At 30.5% G+C, this 15313-nt stretch overlaps 2 protein-coding genes across 2 annotated transcripts in view; one reads left to right on the forward strand and one right to left on the reverse strand.

Moving 5' to 3' along the window:
- The first annotated feature begins 3638 nt into the window (after positions 1-3638).
- Or49b (Odorant receptor 49b) lies at positions 3639-6340 on the forward strand. Its single transcript, XM_065513574.1, has 7 exons — positions 3639-3932; positions 3995-4133; positions 4200-4470; positions 4542-4641; positions 4706-4807; positions 5683-5790; positions 6239-6340. The coding sequence occupies exons 1-7, from the start codon at positions 3639-3641 to the stop codon at positions 6338-6340; spliced, it is 1116 nt and encodes a 371-aa protein (XP_065369646.1).
- Positions 6341-7509: 1169 nt separating this feature from the next.
- Positions 7510-15313, reverse strand: part of Usp15-31 (Ubiquitin specific protease 15/31) — a 43045-nt gene continuing 35241 nt past the window's right edge. The window contains exons 5-7 of the mRNA XM_065513858.1: positions 9578-11414; positions 8548-9506; positions 7510-8472 (exon numbers count right to left, since the gene is read on the reverse strand). Of these exons, the coding sequence (XP_065369930.1) occupies positions 8422-8472; positions 8548-9506; positions 9578-11414 (2847 nt within the window). The 3' untranslated portion in view covers positions 7510-8421. The remainder of the gene's footprint in view (positions 8473-8547; positions 9507-9577; positions 11415-15313) is intronic.

The raw sequence follows: 15313 nt of genomic DNA on the forward strand, positions 1-15313 counted from the left end.
ATTGTATATTCAATTGTCAAAATAATCAAATTCAAAATTCAATAGAAAATATCAAGAAATTTTATTTTTGAGCAAATGAATACTTGATCTAATTATGAAATAATTGAAACCAGTTCAATATGGGATAAATGTTTGAATTGAAATATAATTTTTTCTGTGAGTGATCACAGACTAAGCTTATTTTTCTTATAATCACATTATTTATGTAATTATTAACCATTTAAGATATTTGAGTTTTTTATACCCTTAACCTTTGTGAGAAGGATATACACATCTGCTCAAAATAATAGATACACCAAAATTTATTTTTTAAAAACGAAAAAAAATAATGGTATATTGTAAAATTATAAAAAAAATTCAGTCGATTTTTATTTATAGTTAAAAGGAGAGTAAAAAACAAAAACAAAATATTTCATAATTAATAATAAATATTATAAAGTAAATTAAATTTCTTAAATTTCGAAAAATTTGGTGCTCATAATAATAGATACATTTTTAAAAATTCTTATTAAACAAAAGCTAATAAATTTTATCTTAAAAAAATTAGTTTATTATTAAAGTAAAGCTAGTATCCAGTATATCCACCTTTGTTTTGTAAAACTTTCTTCTGGGCATACTGGATATCAAGTTCTGACACTTCTCCATAAATCGTCTTTATTTTTGAAAACTTCCTTCGAAAGCCTTATCTTTAATTCACTCCACAAGTTTTCTATTGGGTTTAAATCAGGGGATTGGCTGGGCCAGCTTAAAACAGGTACGTTATTCTCCAAGAACCAGTTTTTAACTAATCTTGAACTATGTTTTGGGTCGTTGTCCTGCTGGAATGTCCATATTAATGGCATATTTTCCGATGCATATGGAAGCATTACGTTTTCCAATATGTCTCTATACCCACTAGCATTCATGGTATCTTCTATTCGGAATATCGGACCAACACCATTCCATGAAAAGCAACCCCAAACCATTATGTTTCCCCCGCCATGTTTTACCGTCTTTTTTGTAAATTTAACGTGGAATTCTTTTCCTTTTGGTCGGCGTACATTTCTTTGACAGTCGTTTCCAAACAAATTTATTTTTGTTTCGTCGCTCCATAAAATATTTCTCCATTTTTTTTCGCCTTCACACCCGGACCATTGTAAGTGCTCTTTAGCAAATTCTAATCTTGTCTTGATATTTTTTTGGCGCATTGTGGCACTTTTCTGGCAATTCTTCCCGACAATTTAGCTTGTAAAAGACGACGACGAACTGTTTGTGGACTGATTTCGTTACATAGCTCCGCAGAAATAGCTTTCGATGATATGAAAGGGTCTTTTTTAACCATAAGGACGATCCGCCTATCTGTTTCTGGACTGGTTTTCTTTGGTCTACCGCGAGTTTCTCTTTTTTGTTTTTTAGATAAAGCATTTTGGACAAAATGTAAAGATCTTCCTATGCTCTTTGCTATTTCCCGTAATGATTTTCCTTGATTTCTCATCGTTTGAACAATTTTTTTTCTCATCTTCGGTACAATGATGATTTCGTCCCATTTTCTTCAAAAGAGTCCTATTTTTTATAAAATTGTTGCTAAAATTTAAATTATACTTACTGTTTCACGTAAATAGGAACAAAAAATTGCACAAAAAAAAAATTGTATATAAACAAATTACAAATTACTGATGTGTATCTATTTTTATGAGCAAATAATTTTTTGTAATTGAAATAAATTCGTTTTTAAAAATCAACATGAAAGCAAATAGTTGCCAGATTTTTGACTGACATGACATTGCCAGATAGAAATTTTAATAATATGATGTATTCTTAACGCTTGCGAGGAAATTTTCAATGTTACCGCCATTTAAATTTTTTCCAATTAGGTGTATCTATTATTTTGAGCAGATGTGTATATGTTTGTAATTTCCACAATATAATTTCCGACCCTATAAAGTATGTACATTCTGGATCCTTATAGATAGCGGAGTCGATTAAGCCATGTCCGTCAACTTTCCTAAACCCCCAAATAACTTACATACACGATTCATACAACAATATCTCCGGAATTCTTCCGGCTCGGTTGCTATTTAAAATCGAGAAAATCGGTCCACAAATGGCTAAGATATAATGAAAAAACCAAGACAACCTCGATTTTTTACTTATTTTTTTAACTATATCTGGATTACTAAGTCATTAATATAGACAATATGGATGGATATCTAATGATAGATATTTCAAAGACGTATATAAGCTATAGTAATTTGGACCTACAATGGGTCAAAATCGAAATAAAATATTTTTCACCAAAGTTTTTTTTTTTGCTAAATATTAAAAAAAAATTGAAAAACAAAAAAAAAAATTAAATTTAATTAAAAAAATGAAAAAAACAACTTTGGAAAAAAATTAAATTTTGTTTACCTAAAAATATTTAAAATTTTTATTTTGAAGTATAATTTGGTGAAGGGTATATAAGATTCGGCACAGCCGAATATAGCTCTCTTACTTGTTTTATAAAAAAATCGATTTGTGGTATAAAATATGAGTGATCACAGATTGAGCTTATATTCTACAAAGTTATTAACGATTGTGATCACCAGGGAAACCGGAAATATGCTCTAAAAAAGTGTTTTAAGTGCTTTGAATATGCAGTAAAAACTTTAAAATATGCTCTTAAAAATTAAAAAATATGCTCTTAAAAAAACAAACTTTTACATAATTTTTAACCAAAAAAAATTGACTTAAATTTTCAAATAAAAATCGTTGTCTATTGTATCCATGTGCTCATTAGACTCACAAGAAAAAACATGCATTTGCATATTTTGGTTTCCCTGGTGATCACAGTTTGATTTGGCACCCTGTTAGTCTATGTCAGGTTATAGATAAACATTATTTTATGAAAAAAGTACCAAAAATAAATAAATTTCCAAGAAGTACCAAACTTATATTTGTTGTTTTTTAATAAATAAGGAATGCGATTTGAAATTTATTAATATTTTTATTGGTTTGAAGATAGATAGGGGGTTTCTCTCCCAAAAGGTTCAAATTTCAAAAAAGTGTCAAACTTCTAATTAAATAAAGATGTATTTTAAATTTAGTTTGTATTTATATCAGTTTAGAAGTTATAAGGTTACCGAATTTACCCCCTAAACCTTCAAATTTCCCTCTTAGCGAATCTAAATATGAAGAGGGGAATGTATGGTTTGGCGTTTGGGCCTGTTGAATCAGTCATTCGCTCAGTAACGTTTCTTTTTTATATATACATAATGTTAATTGAAATAGCCCAAGCTCCAGGTTGCAATAGATTGTTAACACCAGATCAATTTTATAATATTGTATAAATATATGTATATTTTTTATTTGACAAAGTTTGAATACAATAATAGAAGAAAGGTAAAATACTAATGTTTTTTAATAAGCAATTATAGTTACTAATGCAAGCAAACGATAGGAGTATTTTACAAATAATGCTCTGTCATATAATTGATTATAAAACAATTGTTTTATAATTGTACATTGCCCATTTTTCAAATTATTATAATATATACAATTTATTATAATCGTCCTCATTATAGCAATAAAATCTCTTGGTATTCAAGCAAACATTTGTAGTATTTCTTAAATTTTCAACAACAAAGGACATAAATAATAATTCTAATAATTAATTCAACATGTTTGAAGACATACAATTGATTTATATGAATGTTAAGATTTTAAAATTCTGGTCACTCTTATACGATAAAAATTGGCGTCGTTATGTGTGCTTGATACCAGCCACTTTTCTGGTATTTACCCAATTCTATTATATGTTTATGACTAACGAAGGTATCGATGCTATAATACGTAACTCTTATATGTTGGTTTTATGGTTTAATACCATATTAAGAGCTTATATACTGATCTATGACAGTGAAAAATATGAAAATTTTATTAAGAATTTGGAAAGGCATTTTTATGATTTAATGGTGAGTCAGTACGATTATTTCCAGAACAGTATTTCTAACCTTAAAAAATCATTTATTTTTAGAACTCCAATGATTTTTATATACAATCGCTATTGGACCAAGTGAATTCAATGGGCAAAGCCATGTCGAAGGGTAATTTATTTTTGGGTCTACTTACTTGCATTGGTTTTGCTCTGTATCCTTTATTTGCCGAGGAAAAAGGTAATTTAGACAACCGTTTTTAGTTATACCCTGGAATTAATATTAAATTTCTACTTTTAATTTAAGTACTACCTTTTGGTAGCATGATACCGGGTGTCAACGAATACAAGTCACCATTCTATGAAATCTGGTATGCATTCGAAATGATCATAACACCCATGGGTTGCTGCATGTATATACCCTACACCACATTAATTGTATCCTTTATAATGTTTGGCATTGTAATGTGTAAAACCCTGCAGCATCGTTTGAGGTCCTTGAAACGATACAATCAAAATCACATGATCATTTATCAGCAGGTTATTGATTGCATTGAATTTCAAAAGGACATTATTAGGTACTTATGTATATTAGTATTACATATAAACAAAGTAACAATTAAATATTAAAATATTTATTATATTGCAGTTATATAGAAACTGTTAATCGTTTGACCACTTTCATATTTATGTTGGAATTTATTGCCTTTGGCACCTTGTTATGCGCATTGTTGTTTCTCCTTATAATTGTAAGTGCAAATTTTTATTATAATTAAGAGTATGATATTGAAGATTTGAGTGATTCCTATTTAGGTGGATTCCTCGGCTCAGGCTCTTATTGTGTGCGCCTATATAACAATGATATTTGCTCAAATATTGGCTTTATATTGGTATGCCAACGAATTGATGGAACAGGTAGGACTGGATGTTTTTAAATATTTAATAAGTCTCGAAAAATTCTTGTGAAAATAGCAAATTTCGGTAAATTTTTAAATTATTCGATTTAACGCATTTATTAAAATCTAGGTGGGAAATGGTAGTTTAAACTTGATTAAAATATGACGGCCAAATTTGAGGTTATAAAATAAATTGCCTGTCAAATGATGAATGGCAAGAATTGAACTGTCATTCGCTAAACAATTCAGTTGTAGCATGAGAAATTTTCTGGTTGCGTAATTTCTCGATTTGGCGATGTCAATTGGTCACCTCGTTCTTGACTAGTTTCTTTGGGCCCATTTGACATACCGGATTTACGTAAACAAACCACAAACAACTGAAGTGCTTAAAAGTGAAATTCGCTGTATTGGCGAGCTATTGAAAATCTTGTGAAATGTCTGCCGTCATGCTAAGGGTCGAGATTTGGCCGACATCATATTCCATTATGAATATTTCTACTTTAAATTGGTATCAATTTCCAAAAACAATAAATTTCAGTGAATTTATCAATAATTTAACTGGGAATTCAGCACATAAAAACTAAATCAACAGATAAACGCACAGACGGACATGGATATATCGACTCTGATATATTTAACGAACCAGAATATGGGGTCGCAAATGAATGTGGAATTTACAAACGGAATGACAAACTTATATATACCCCTAGCACTCATGTTGAAGGGTATAAAACACCCGTTTTTATTTTGCCCCTCTTTCAGAATATAAACAATTTTTTCATGGCTTCTAGGGAGGCTTGTCATATTTCACTTTCAAGCCAGATTAATTTAAATATTTATTAAACGTTGGCATGATATACATATAGAGCAAATAAAATTATAATTCTATTTTAGAATTTACAAATTGCCGAAGCTGCCTATGATACTGAATGGTTTAACTTTAAAATTCCGGTACAAAAAAATATTCTATTGTTGATACTAAGAGCTCAGAAACCCTGTTCGGTGAGAAACATGTGTAAAGAGTGTGTAAATCTATTCTATTTTCATTAATTGTTAACAATAATAATAAAAAAAACTATTAAAATAACTGGACCCGATTTAGGGTATCTTCCTGCAAAACTAATAGAATATTCGTTTAATAAATTTGTGTGATTAATAGTTTAGTTTTCAAAAACGTACAATTAAAAACATTCATACTTTTTAATCGAATTTGTCTCTAATGTAATTCAGAAACAGTTTTTCAATTTATCAGATGTTGATAAAACAAGTTTCGTGTGGAACTTGTGTTTAATTTTTAAAAATTTTAAAATTGTTTCGGAATATGAGGTGTTATTAATTGATAGTGGACATCGAGAAACTTCCTGTCAAATGGAATAAACTTTTAGAATAGAATTACACATTTTCCTTAATATAATGTTTTAACAGCATTAAACTAATTTCTTCTTTCTAGATTAAAGTTGGTAATATGTACCTAATGACCTTGGAATTGTTTCAGGCCTTATTAAATGCATCATATTCCTATTTTACTCTCTTAAAACGGGTTTATGGTTAATAAGGATATTTGAATATAAAAAAAATATCAAAAGTACATCCTATACATGGCAAAATAAAATTTATTTTCAGATTTCAAACTTTTAAAAATGAATTACACGTGTTTTAATAAACTTTTTTTGTATTTATTTATGTATGTATTAATTTCTTTTTTCAAATGTACAACACATTTATCAAACATTTCAATTTATAAACTTTTTGTATCTTATCTGCTTCATTCTCTTACAATACATATATTTATTGATAAAGAAAAATTAATTGTTAGAAAAATCTTAAAACTTATTCAAAATAATTAAGAAATTAAAATATAAACTAATAATACTAATATGTAGTAGTACAACATACTTATATAAATATATGTGTGTATATATATTTAGGCAATATAGGATTGTAATGCTTTATAGATCAGATTTAAATAATTAAAAAACTTTTAGTCCAAATATCATTTAGTTTTTTTTTTCATGCAAAAATTTATAAAAATTGTATTTAATATAAAATAAATATAAATTGGGCCTCTATTGTTTGCTAACACATATAACAATAACAATATTTAAATATAATTTTCAATATTTTTTGAAAAAAAAATTGTTTGAACGGATATTAAATCTCACTGGAAAACAATTTTCAAATGTTTGTATTTGTATGTTGTTATTACTGAGTGATTTTCATACAAAAATTTAAAATTGTTTTTCGGTCATGTTTTTGAATCTACCTTTTGTTTAAAGAACCTCATTTGAAAATAACAACACTCGCTGGAACAAAATAAGCTCACAAATTAATGCATACCTTAAGGCTTTACTATAATAACATTTCATATTTACGCCTGAAGGTATGCTAATATATTGCTAGAAGTATCTAACACACAGGATGACTCAATTGAAATAAATTATGAAAAATTTAATGAAGGACATCCTACTGCTGAATTCTGTTAGCCTGGTATTTTTCAAAAAAATTTTAAAAGCTGCAGCTGGAAAAAAGTAACATGACGTCATCACGTAAGCAAGTTTAACCACAAAATAATATTTTTTTTAAATAATTTCAAATATTGGCCCAATTTATTTATTAATTTATTAGGAAATTGAAAAGTTAAATGTTGCAAATCTAATCAAAAGAAAAATGCTTAATAAATATATAAAAAATTGTAGTTACAATAAATAAAACAAACGAAACTTTGTTTCATTTTTACGTTGTTTTTTTCTTTATTTAAGTTTTTTTTTTCCAATAATTTAATTCAATTAAATACCATACACATACATCATTGTACTTAGTTTGTTAAAATTTCTCTCCAATTAATTTTAATTATTTATAATATTTTTAAATACTATAAAATATTTGTTTTTGCTATTATTTTTAATTGAACAATCAAAAAACACACACATTCTATGCGATCAATCCTGTAATTTGGTTTTAACTGCTTCTGCTCTATCTTAATTTCCAAAATATGCTACAAAAACAAGTTACGTATCTTTGTTTTTTTTTTTGGAGGGGGGAGGAAGGGGTTTTTATATAATTTAATAATACTTTATAAATAATTATATATATTTTATAAATTTGATTTTAAGAAATAACATGAAAAGATTGTTTTTGAATCATAATTATAATTAGTTATTACAATTTTTAACTTATGCTTAAATAATTGTTTATATTGTTTATTATTTTATTGGTTTTTTTGCTTTAAATTCTTGTATAAATCGTATAAACTTTTGTTTTATTTTTTAGTTCAACACATTAAACATTTAATATTAATAATGGCTTGTAATAGATCTTTTGTCCTCATATTTTGTTTTTAATTAATTTTAATACATAGTATTTATGTAAAAAAAACACATTATTTTGTAACATTTTGTTATTTTTTTTAAGTGTATAAGTGTATGTTTTTTGTATATATGTAAATTTTTACTTCTTAAAAATTAATAATTGTAAAGTAATTCTCATAATGAGTCTGTCTTATTATTAAAAAAAAAATTGTTTAGTTTCGTTATTAATGTGGTTATTTTTTCGGATATTTTAATATAAATTTTCCTCTGCAAGTATATATGTAAATATAACATAAACTTATATATATTTTGTTTAAATTGTATCTCAATTTTTCGGTGATACTGTTATTAGTTTATGCGGCGTTACGGGTGATATCTAAAAAATATTAAAAAATTATATGTATATTAAAACAAATCCAATAAATTAAAATAAACTCTTATTACAACTTACCCATAATGATCGACTACCCATAAATGTTGAATCATCATCGTCTTCCATTAGGCTATGGTGATGATGATGACGATGGGCAGCATGATGATGATGATGGTGCTGTTGCTGATCCAAAAATATTAAAGTATCTTTACTGCAGGTATTAACAGAATTTCTTAATACCGTAGATAATGTGTCACCGCATTCCCGCAAACGATAATTGGAAGCTGTAGAAAAGGAATGTCTGAGATGCAGCGAAGGATGTTGTGCTGCAACTGCTGTTGATGATGGCTGCATGGCATTTTCAACTGCCGACACACTTGAGCGACTGCCATGCCAGGGTTGGCGATACGTGGAAAAGTGTCCTGCCAAAGCAGAACCGATAATACTGCTACTATTACTTTTCAGGCTAGATGATAGCAAATGTTCCTTTTCATTTGCTGTCGTGCTAGCAGGAGATTGTAGAAATCCATTGAATTTATTTTGTAAATTATTGGCGGCATCTTTAGAGACTGCCAGAGAACTGGGTGCGGCAGATTGCGAGGCTAAAGACGACGAAGACGATGTAGCTGAGGAAGAAGGTGTTTTTTCTTTGTTTACATTGTTGGTATTGACATCTCCATTTGTTACTAAAACTGACTTTGATTTAAGATCTTTGTCATAGCCATTAGTTAAACTAAGCTGAGTTGTTGATGCTTCTGTTTGGCTAGTTAGCAATGTGTTATTGATTTGTTTACCTTCTAGTTCCTCTTCATCTAGCTTACAATCTTCATCCATAGTAAAGATTTCTGTGCTATGTTCTTCGATTTCTTTAATTTCTAATGCCTCTAACTTTTCTTCCAAATCGTCTGTTTCTTCATTTATGATATCGGCATCGGCATAATCTAAGAGTTTTTCTAAAGCATCTAAATTAGTTTCAGTGCTTGTATTTTGAGCACAAATTGTAGCAATTGGTATTTCATCTTCCTTTATAGGTTGAGCTAAAATAAAAATAAAAGCAAAATTATTGTTAATTTTCTAAGTTAAATAAAAAGTTGTGTAAAGTATATACCATTAATTTCTTCTGCTTGGATTTCCTTAGAGGGGTTAACAATGTCTATTTCTTTAGTGTCGGATGACTTAACCTCTAATTCAACTTCTACGCTAGTTTTGGGTTTAACGGTGTCAGCCTCATTTTTCTTATTTTCCACAGAATTGTGTACCACAACGGTGGAGGAGGCTGTAACTGCCACTGGATCTGGTGGTGCTATACGTGATACCCAATGATCGCTGGAATTCGAACTGGAACCAGAACACTCTGTATTTTCAGCGGTTCTACGTTGATAGAACAGCATATAGGCCTCATTGTTGACTATTTCGTCGGGCAAAGACTCACTGGAGACCTTAGACACACGCTGATCGTCAAATTTATACCATTGACGATCGTAAGGATTCTTACAGGCGGCAGTGTAATGACCCGTTTCCAATGTATCACCCTGATGATAGCAGACGGCATATAGATCATAGCGCGTCTCGCGATTTTCGCGAGAACTTAGTGTGGAAGAACGTGAATCGCCAGGCTTTGATTTGCGCCAGGGACTTGGACGATTGAAAACTGAACTATTGCCGACATCTGCCGATAGGGAGTTGCTGGTAGGATTTGTTTCGTTTATTCCTCTAGCCAAATGTGGAGACATATCGAATGAATGCAGAGGAAAGTTGACCATAGTAGTCAATTTGGCGGCATTAGCACCTTTGCCATGATGTTGGCGAAAACGTTTAAAGTGTACTACCAATATATCGGGCAGAGACCATAGGCCTAAAGTTTTCACAACCGGTAAGTATTCCTGACAGTGGGGACAACGCCAGGCATCTTCAGCACTCAATGTTTCAGCTTTGGTATAATGTTCCAGACACTGTTCCAAAGTTAAAGCCGCTGTATCTTTTGTCTTGTTGGCCAAAAGACTTGGTACACTTTCGTGTTCAACCACTTGATCGGAAAGATCAGAGAAATGTGTCTCCGGCTCTTGCCACTCTAACAGCAGTTTTACATGTGTGGGTCCAGCTTCTGCTGACAATACAGACAAGGCCAAGTCTATCATTTCGGTTAGTAAAGGATGTTCTACTTGCTCTATAAAAGTATCCGGATCTGCTGAGGGGTCTTGTAAACGTATTTGAAACATTTCATTCAAAGGTGTGGCATAGGAAAACACTTCTGGCTTCAACAATCCAGACATTTCTCTTAACAATTTCTTTTGGAGTTCCGAATAAGAGCAATCTCTGGGTACTTGTAAACTAAATGGAGCACCAAAACGTTCTAAGGAATATTTCTCTTTTTTCTCCGCATTCTCTGGATTTTCCAATTTCTTTTTCTTAACATTTGCCACCAGCACCAACAAATCGGCAGATTGTGGATTATTTATATTTGGTTGGGATGTCGTACCTTCAATTTTAGCATCCTTCTCTGATGGTACTTCTATGCAATAGATAGTTTCAATACCTTGCAATGTATTCACTGGCTGTGTATCGTAGAAAACTCGTATAAATCCTTCCTTTTGCAGGTCAACCAATACCATACGTTCGTTCGGTATACCCGTATCCTTGTGCAATTGCTCCCTTAGGGCCATTATGGGTGAACCGGCAGTGACTGTCAGACCCATGCGTACTTGTCGCGGTTGCTGAGTCATGTAGACAACCGTGACAAAGATTGTCTGTTGCGTTAGTTGGGGTAATTGCACCGATATACAATGGAATGGATCGAAGGTGTTCGATTGCTTTTTACAACGTGGGCAGGTCAGCGATGAACGAAATTGTGCTTGAAATACAGCCTGTACAAAGGAATTATTACAACGTATATGATTGGCCAGTGTTTCGGCAGCAATTATCTCATCTGGACGGCCGTAGTTGTTCTGGAAATAATTGTGTGAAGTGATTAAAATAAATGTGAATTGATAAATATATACATAGATACATATGTATGTAATTAGAATACATGATAAAGGTAAAATCATATTGTTCTTCAGTCCTGTGTTTATGAACTAGTTTGTTGTTCAGGCTTAAGTTTATATTTTAAAAATATAAAAAAGTAAAAGGGAGGAAACAAAATTGTTCAACAATGCATCGGACCCTACCCGATCGAAATAAGAAAAAAAAAATGATAGAACACGTCAACTAACAAAAATCATATAATATATTGCAGAAGTTTTGAAAAGGTTAACATTTTTTAGCTAGGATTTCCTAAATTTGATCTTAATACATAAATTAAAATATTGTTGTACTAAACAATTAGCTTATAATTTTTAAATTTAAGTTAATTTTATAAATAAATAAATAAATAAAATATTGTAAAACACTGTCTTAATTAAGAAGTAACATAATTTCATTCAGCCTGATCACAGTCCTTATATTCTTACATACAACAACCGTAGCAACAGACGTATATTTTTATCTTATCATTATAATGTAAATATTTAAACAATATTATCGTAAATAAAATAAAAATAGTCCACTTTCTGCGAAAAATTTTAATTCAAGTGCAAATTTATTTTACGTAAAACGAGACTTGTGTTAAATATTTTTTTTTTTTTACATCAACACTCACTTGTAAATTCCAGTTAAAGTTACATTTTACAATCGAGTGATATTCTCAAACACTCGAATCGTGTGTTTGTTTGTAGTAAGTAGAAGCGCAAGTGCCAGTATTTATTTTAACGCTTAATTGTGTAATAAACAATTCATTTTAACTTTCATCATTATACCCTACACCACCATAGTGGGGAGGGTATTATGCGTTTGTGCAGATGTTTGTAACGCCCAAAAATATTAGTCTAACACCCACCTTAAAGTATACCGATCGACTTAGAATCACTTTCTGAGTCGATTAAGCGATGTCCGTCCGTCCGTCCGTCCGTCTGGTTGGCTGGCTGGCTGGCTGGCTGGCTGGCTGGCTGGCTGTCCATGTAAACCTTGTGCGCAGAGTACAGGTCGCAATTTTGAAGATATTTCGATGAAATTTAATACATATTATTTTTTCGGCTCAAGGACCAAGCCTATTGAAACTGGCTGAAATCGGTCCATTATTTCACCTAGCCCCCATACAAATGTCCTCCCGAAATTGGACTTTATCGGTCATAAATGTTTAATTTATATATGTATCTCCACAAATTCCACTCCAAATAAGTTTTATATACACAAAATTCATGTCACCAAATTTTGTTACGATCGGTCCATAATTAGTCATAGCTCCCATATAGACCCGCTTCCGAAAATCACTTTAACGTGCATAAATCGCTTAAAAATGTTGGTAAACACACAAAATTCAACATAGTTAACTTCAATATACACATAAATCACACGACCTAATTTCATGGTGATCGGTCCATAATTGGTCATAGCCCCCATATAAGGCCCACTTCCGAAAATCACTCAAAAATATAAATTATTGAAATTTTAAAAGAAAATTTTTTTTTGCTCTTTTACTTAGTGTAGGGTATTATATGGTCGGGCTTGACCGACCATACTTTCTTACTTGTTTTATATTGTTCAGGTACGTATTACATTATTAGTTTTGTTAAATAATATTGTATAATTTTCTATATTGCACAGTGAAAATTCTTTGTTTAAAATTATAAGTTTTTAGTTTTTCTTTCTAATTAAATATGTAAGTTATAAAAAAATTACATCAGTATTTTAAGTATTTTATGTTAAAAGTGTTAATACTACTTGTATTGTCATGAGGAAGGTAATTATTAATCATTTTTTTTATCTTGTGTTTCAAATAATATACATATAATTTTATATGGTTCAAAGGTAAATATAACGTATCAAAAAGCTAATTACACAAGCATTTTTACACTATCAAGAATAAAAAAACTATTACTAATCAGAGCTACGAATTATTTTATTCAATTAAAGCTTAATTCTCTAAAATATTAATTCAGATTATTCTTTCCATAATATCATTCCCAACAAAACAATTTTTTAGCTGCATTCAAAAGCTTTTATTTTAATAGGAATTAACTTAAATATTTGTTAATTCAAATCTAATCCAATTTGAATGAAGAAAAATATTTTTTTCTTCATTTAATTTGTTTTGTTTTTAATCATTTACAAAATTAATTGAAAAATATTGTATAGATTTGAATTGAACATATTTTTTAAACTATTTTGTAATGGATTTGAAATCTTGAATGGTTTAATTTTATTTTGAAAATTTAACTAAACATTTATTTTGCTGTTTTACAGGCGAGATATGGGTCCAATTCATTTTAAACGAGGGAAATATGCCCCTAGTTTAGAGATTCCAGCACGACAATGAATCAAACAAACCTTTATGGTTGTAGCCGAGTGATTACAATCCAATGAGATCCAATCACCAGATCTCAATCCCATAGAAAGCCTATGGGAAATTGTATTGGCGCATCTTTTGAAAGCAGTTTTTGTTTTTAAAAACTTATATGACATTTTTAAGGATACATATCTGTCATTTATTCTCACTTAGTTATTGAACATTAAGTGTAAACAACAAAGTTGTTTTTTCCTTCGAAAATGTCGAATTTTGTAACAAAGAATCGTCATATGCGGGAAGTTTTCCTTTACTTCTTTAATTTGCTGAAGCAAGCCAAAGCTTATGGTGAATTGGTAGCTACTCAAGCAGCAATTTCAAAACATTTGCGAGCAGGATTCATCCAAAACTGGGAAATTGGGTACCATACTCATTGAAGCTCTTTAAATACGATTTTGTATGTCTGAAATGCTGCTTGAACGCTATAAAAGAAAATTATGTTTGCTCCGAATCATTACTTGCGATGAAAAATGGATCCATTACGATAACCCGAAGCGTAAAAGATCGTATGTGAGGCCCTGCCAACCAGCCGAATCGATACCAAAGCCAAATATCCATGGCGCTAAGAAAATTCTCCGTATTTTATGGAGCAAAAGTGTCCTATCTATTATGAGCTGCTGAAATCTGACCAGTCCATCACATGGAACCTGTACTGAACACAACTGATTCTTTTGAAGGGAGCATTGTCCGAATATGCGGTCTGACATGAAACCTTAATATTCCATCATGACAACATTCGGCCACATGTTTCAATACCTGTTAAAAAGTATTTAGAATGAAGTGGTTGGAAAGTTTTGACTCACCCGCTTTATAGTCCAGACCATGCCCCGTCCGACTACTATTTGTCTCTGGGATACTCTTCACTTTGGAACAAAGTATACAATATTGACTTGATTCGTTCTTGGCCTCAAAAGATGAGCAGATCTTTTGGCTCGGAATCCATATGTTGCCATAAAGATGGGAAAAGGTCATTGCTAACAATGGCCAATACTTTAAATAAATTTATTTTGTACAAATGTTTCAAAATAAATGCTAAAAATTTGAAAAATCGCACATTTTGAAGTCATACATTCAATATATAAGTTTTGATTATAACAGAATACAACAAACTAATATTTTATTGACAAATTTTTAAGCATCCTGTAAAAACGGTACCCTCATAAAAGGGCAGCCGAAACATGCTATAAAATTAAAATAATTATTTTTTTTTTTGGGAAATTAATAGTACATAATAGCCGAATATTAAGTTCGGCTCTGTTCGGTTTGGGTTGAAAACCACGGTTTAGGATGGACCCTATTATTTCCCTCCATTTTAGTGGGATACTTCATTTCCAAATTGCCCTGCAAAGTTTGTGATTGACGACCAACACTGTGTGGGAATTCCAAACACTTGTTGCGCCCTGCGCACCATTTAAGGTTAAAGATTTAAATATTTATTCATTGCGTAAAAAACTTTAATAAAGA

This window comes from Calliphora vicina, chromosome 5 (assembly GCF_958450345.1).
Source record: "Calliphora vicina chromosome 5, idCalVici1.1, whole genome shotgun sequence".
NCBI lineage: Eukaryota > Metazoa > Arthropoda > Insecta > Diptera > Calliphoridae > Calliphora > Calliphora vicina.

Coding starts and splice junctions, on each gene's coding strand:
- Or49b (XM_065513574.1), top strand. CDS start 3,639: ATGTTTGAAGACATACAATTGATTTATATGAATGTTAAGATTTTAAAA. Junction 4,808..5,682: donor CCAACGAATTGATGGAACAG/GTAGGACTGGAT, acceptor ATTCTATTTTAG/AATTTACAAATTGCCGAAGC. Junction 5,791..6,238: donor GAGCTCAGAAACCCTGTTCG/GTGAGAAACATG, acceptor TCTTCTTTCTAG/ATTAAAGTTGGTAATATGTA.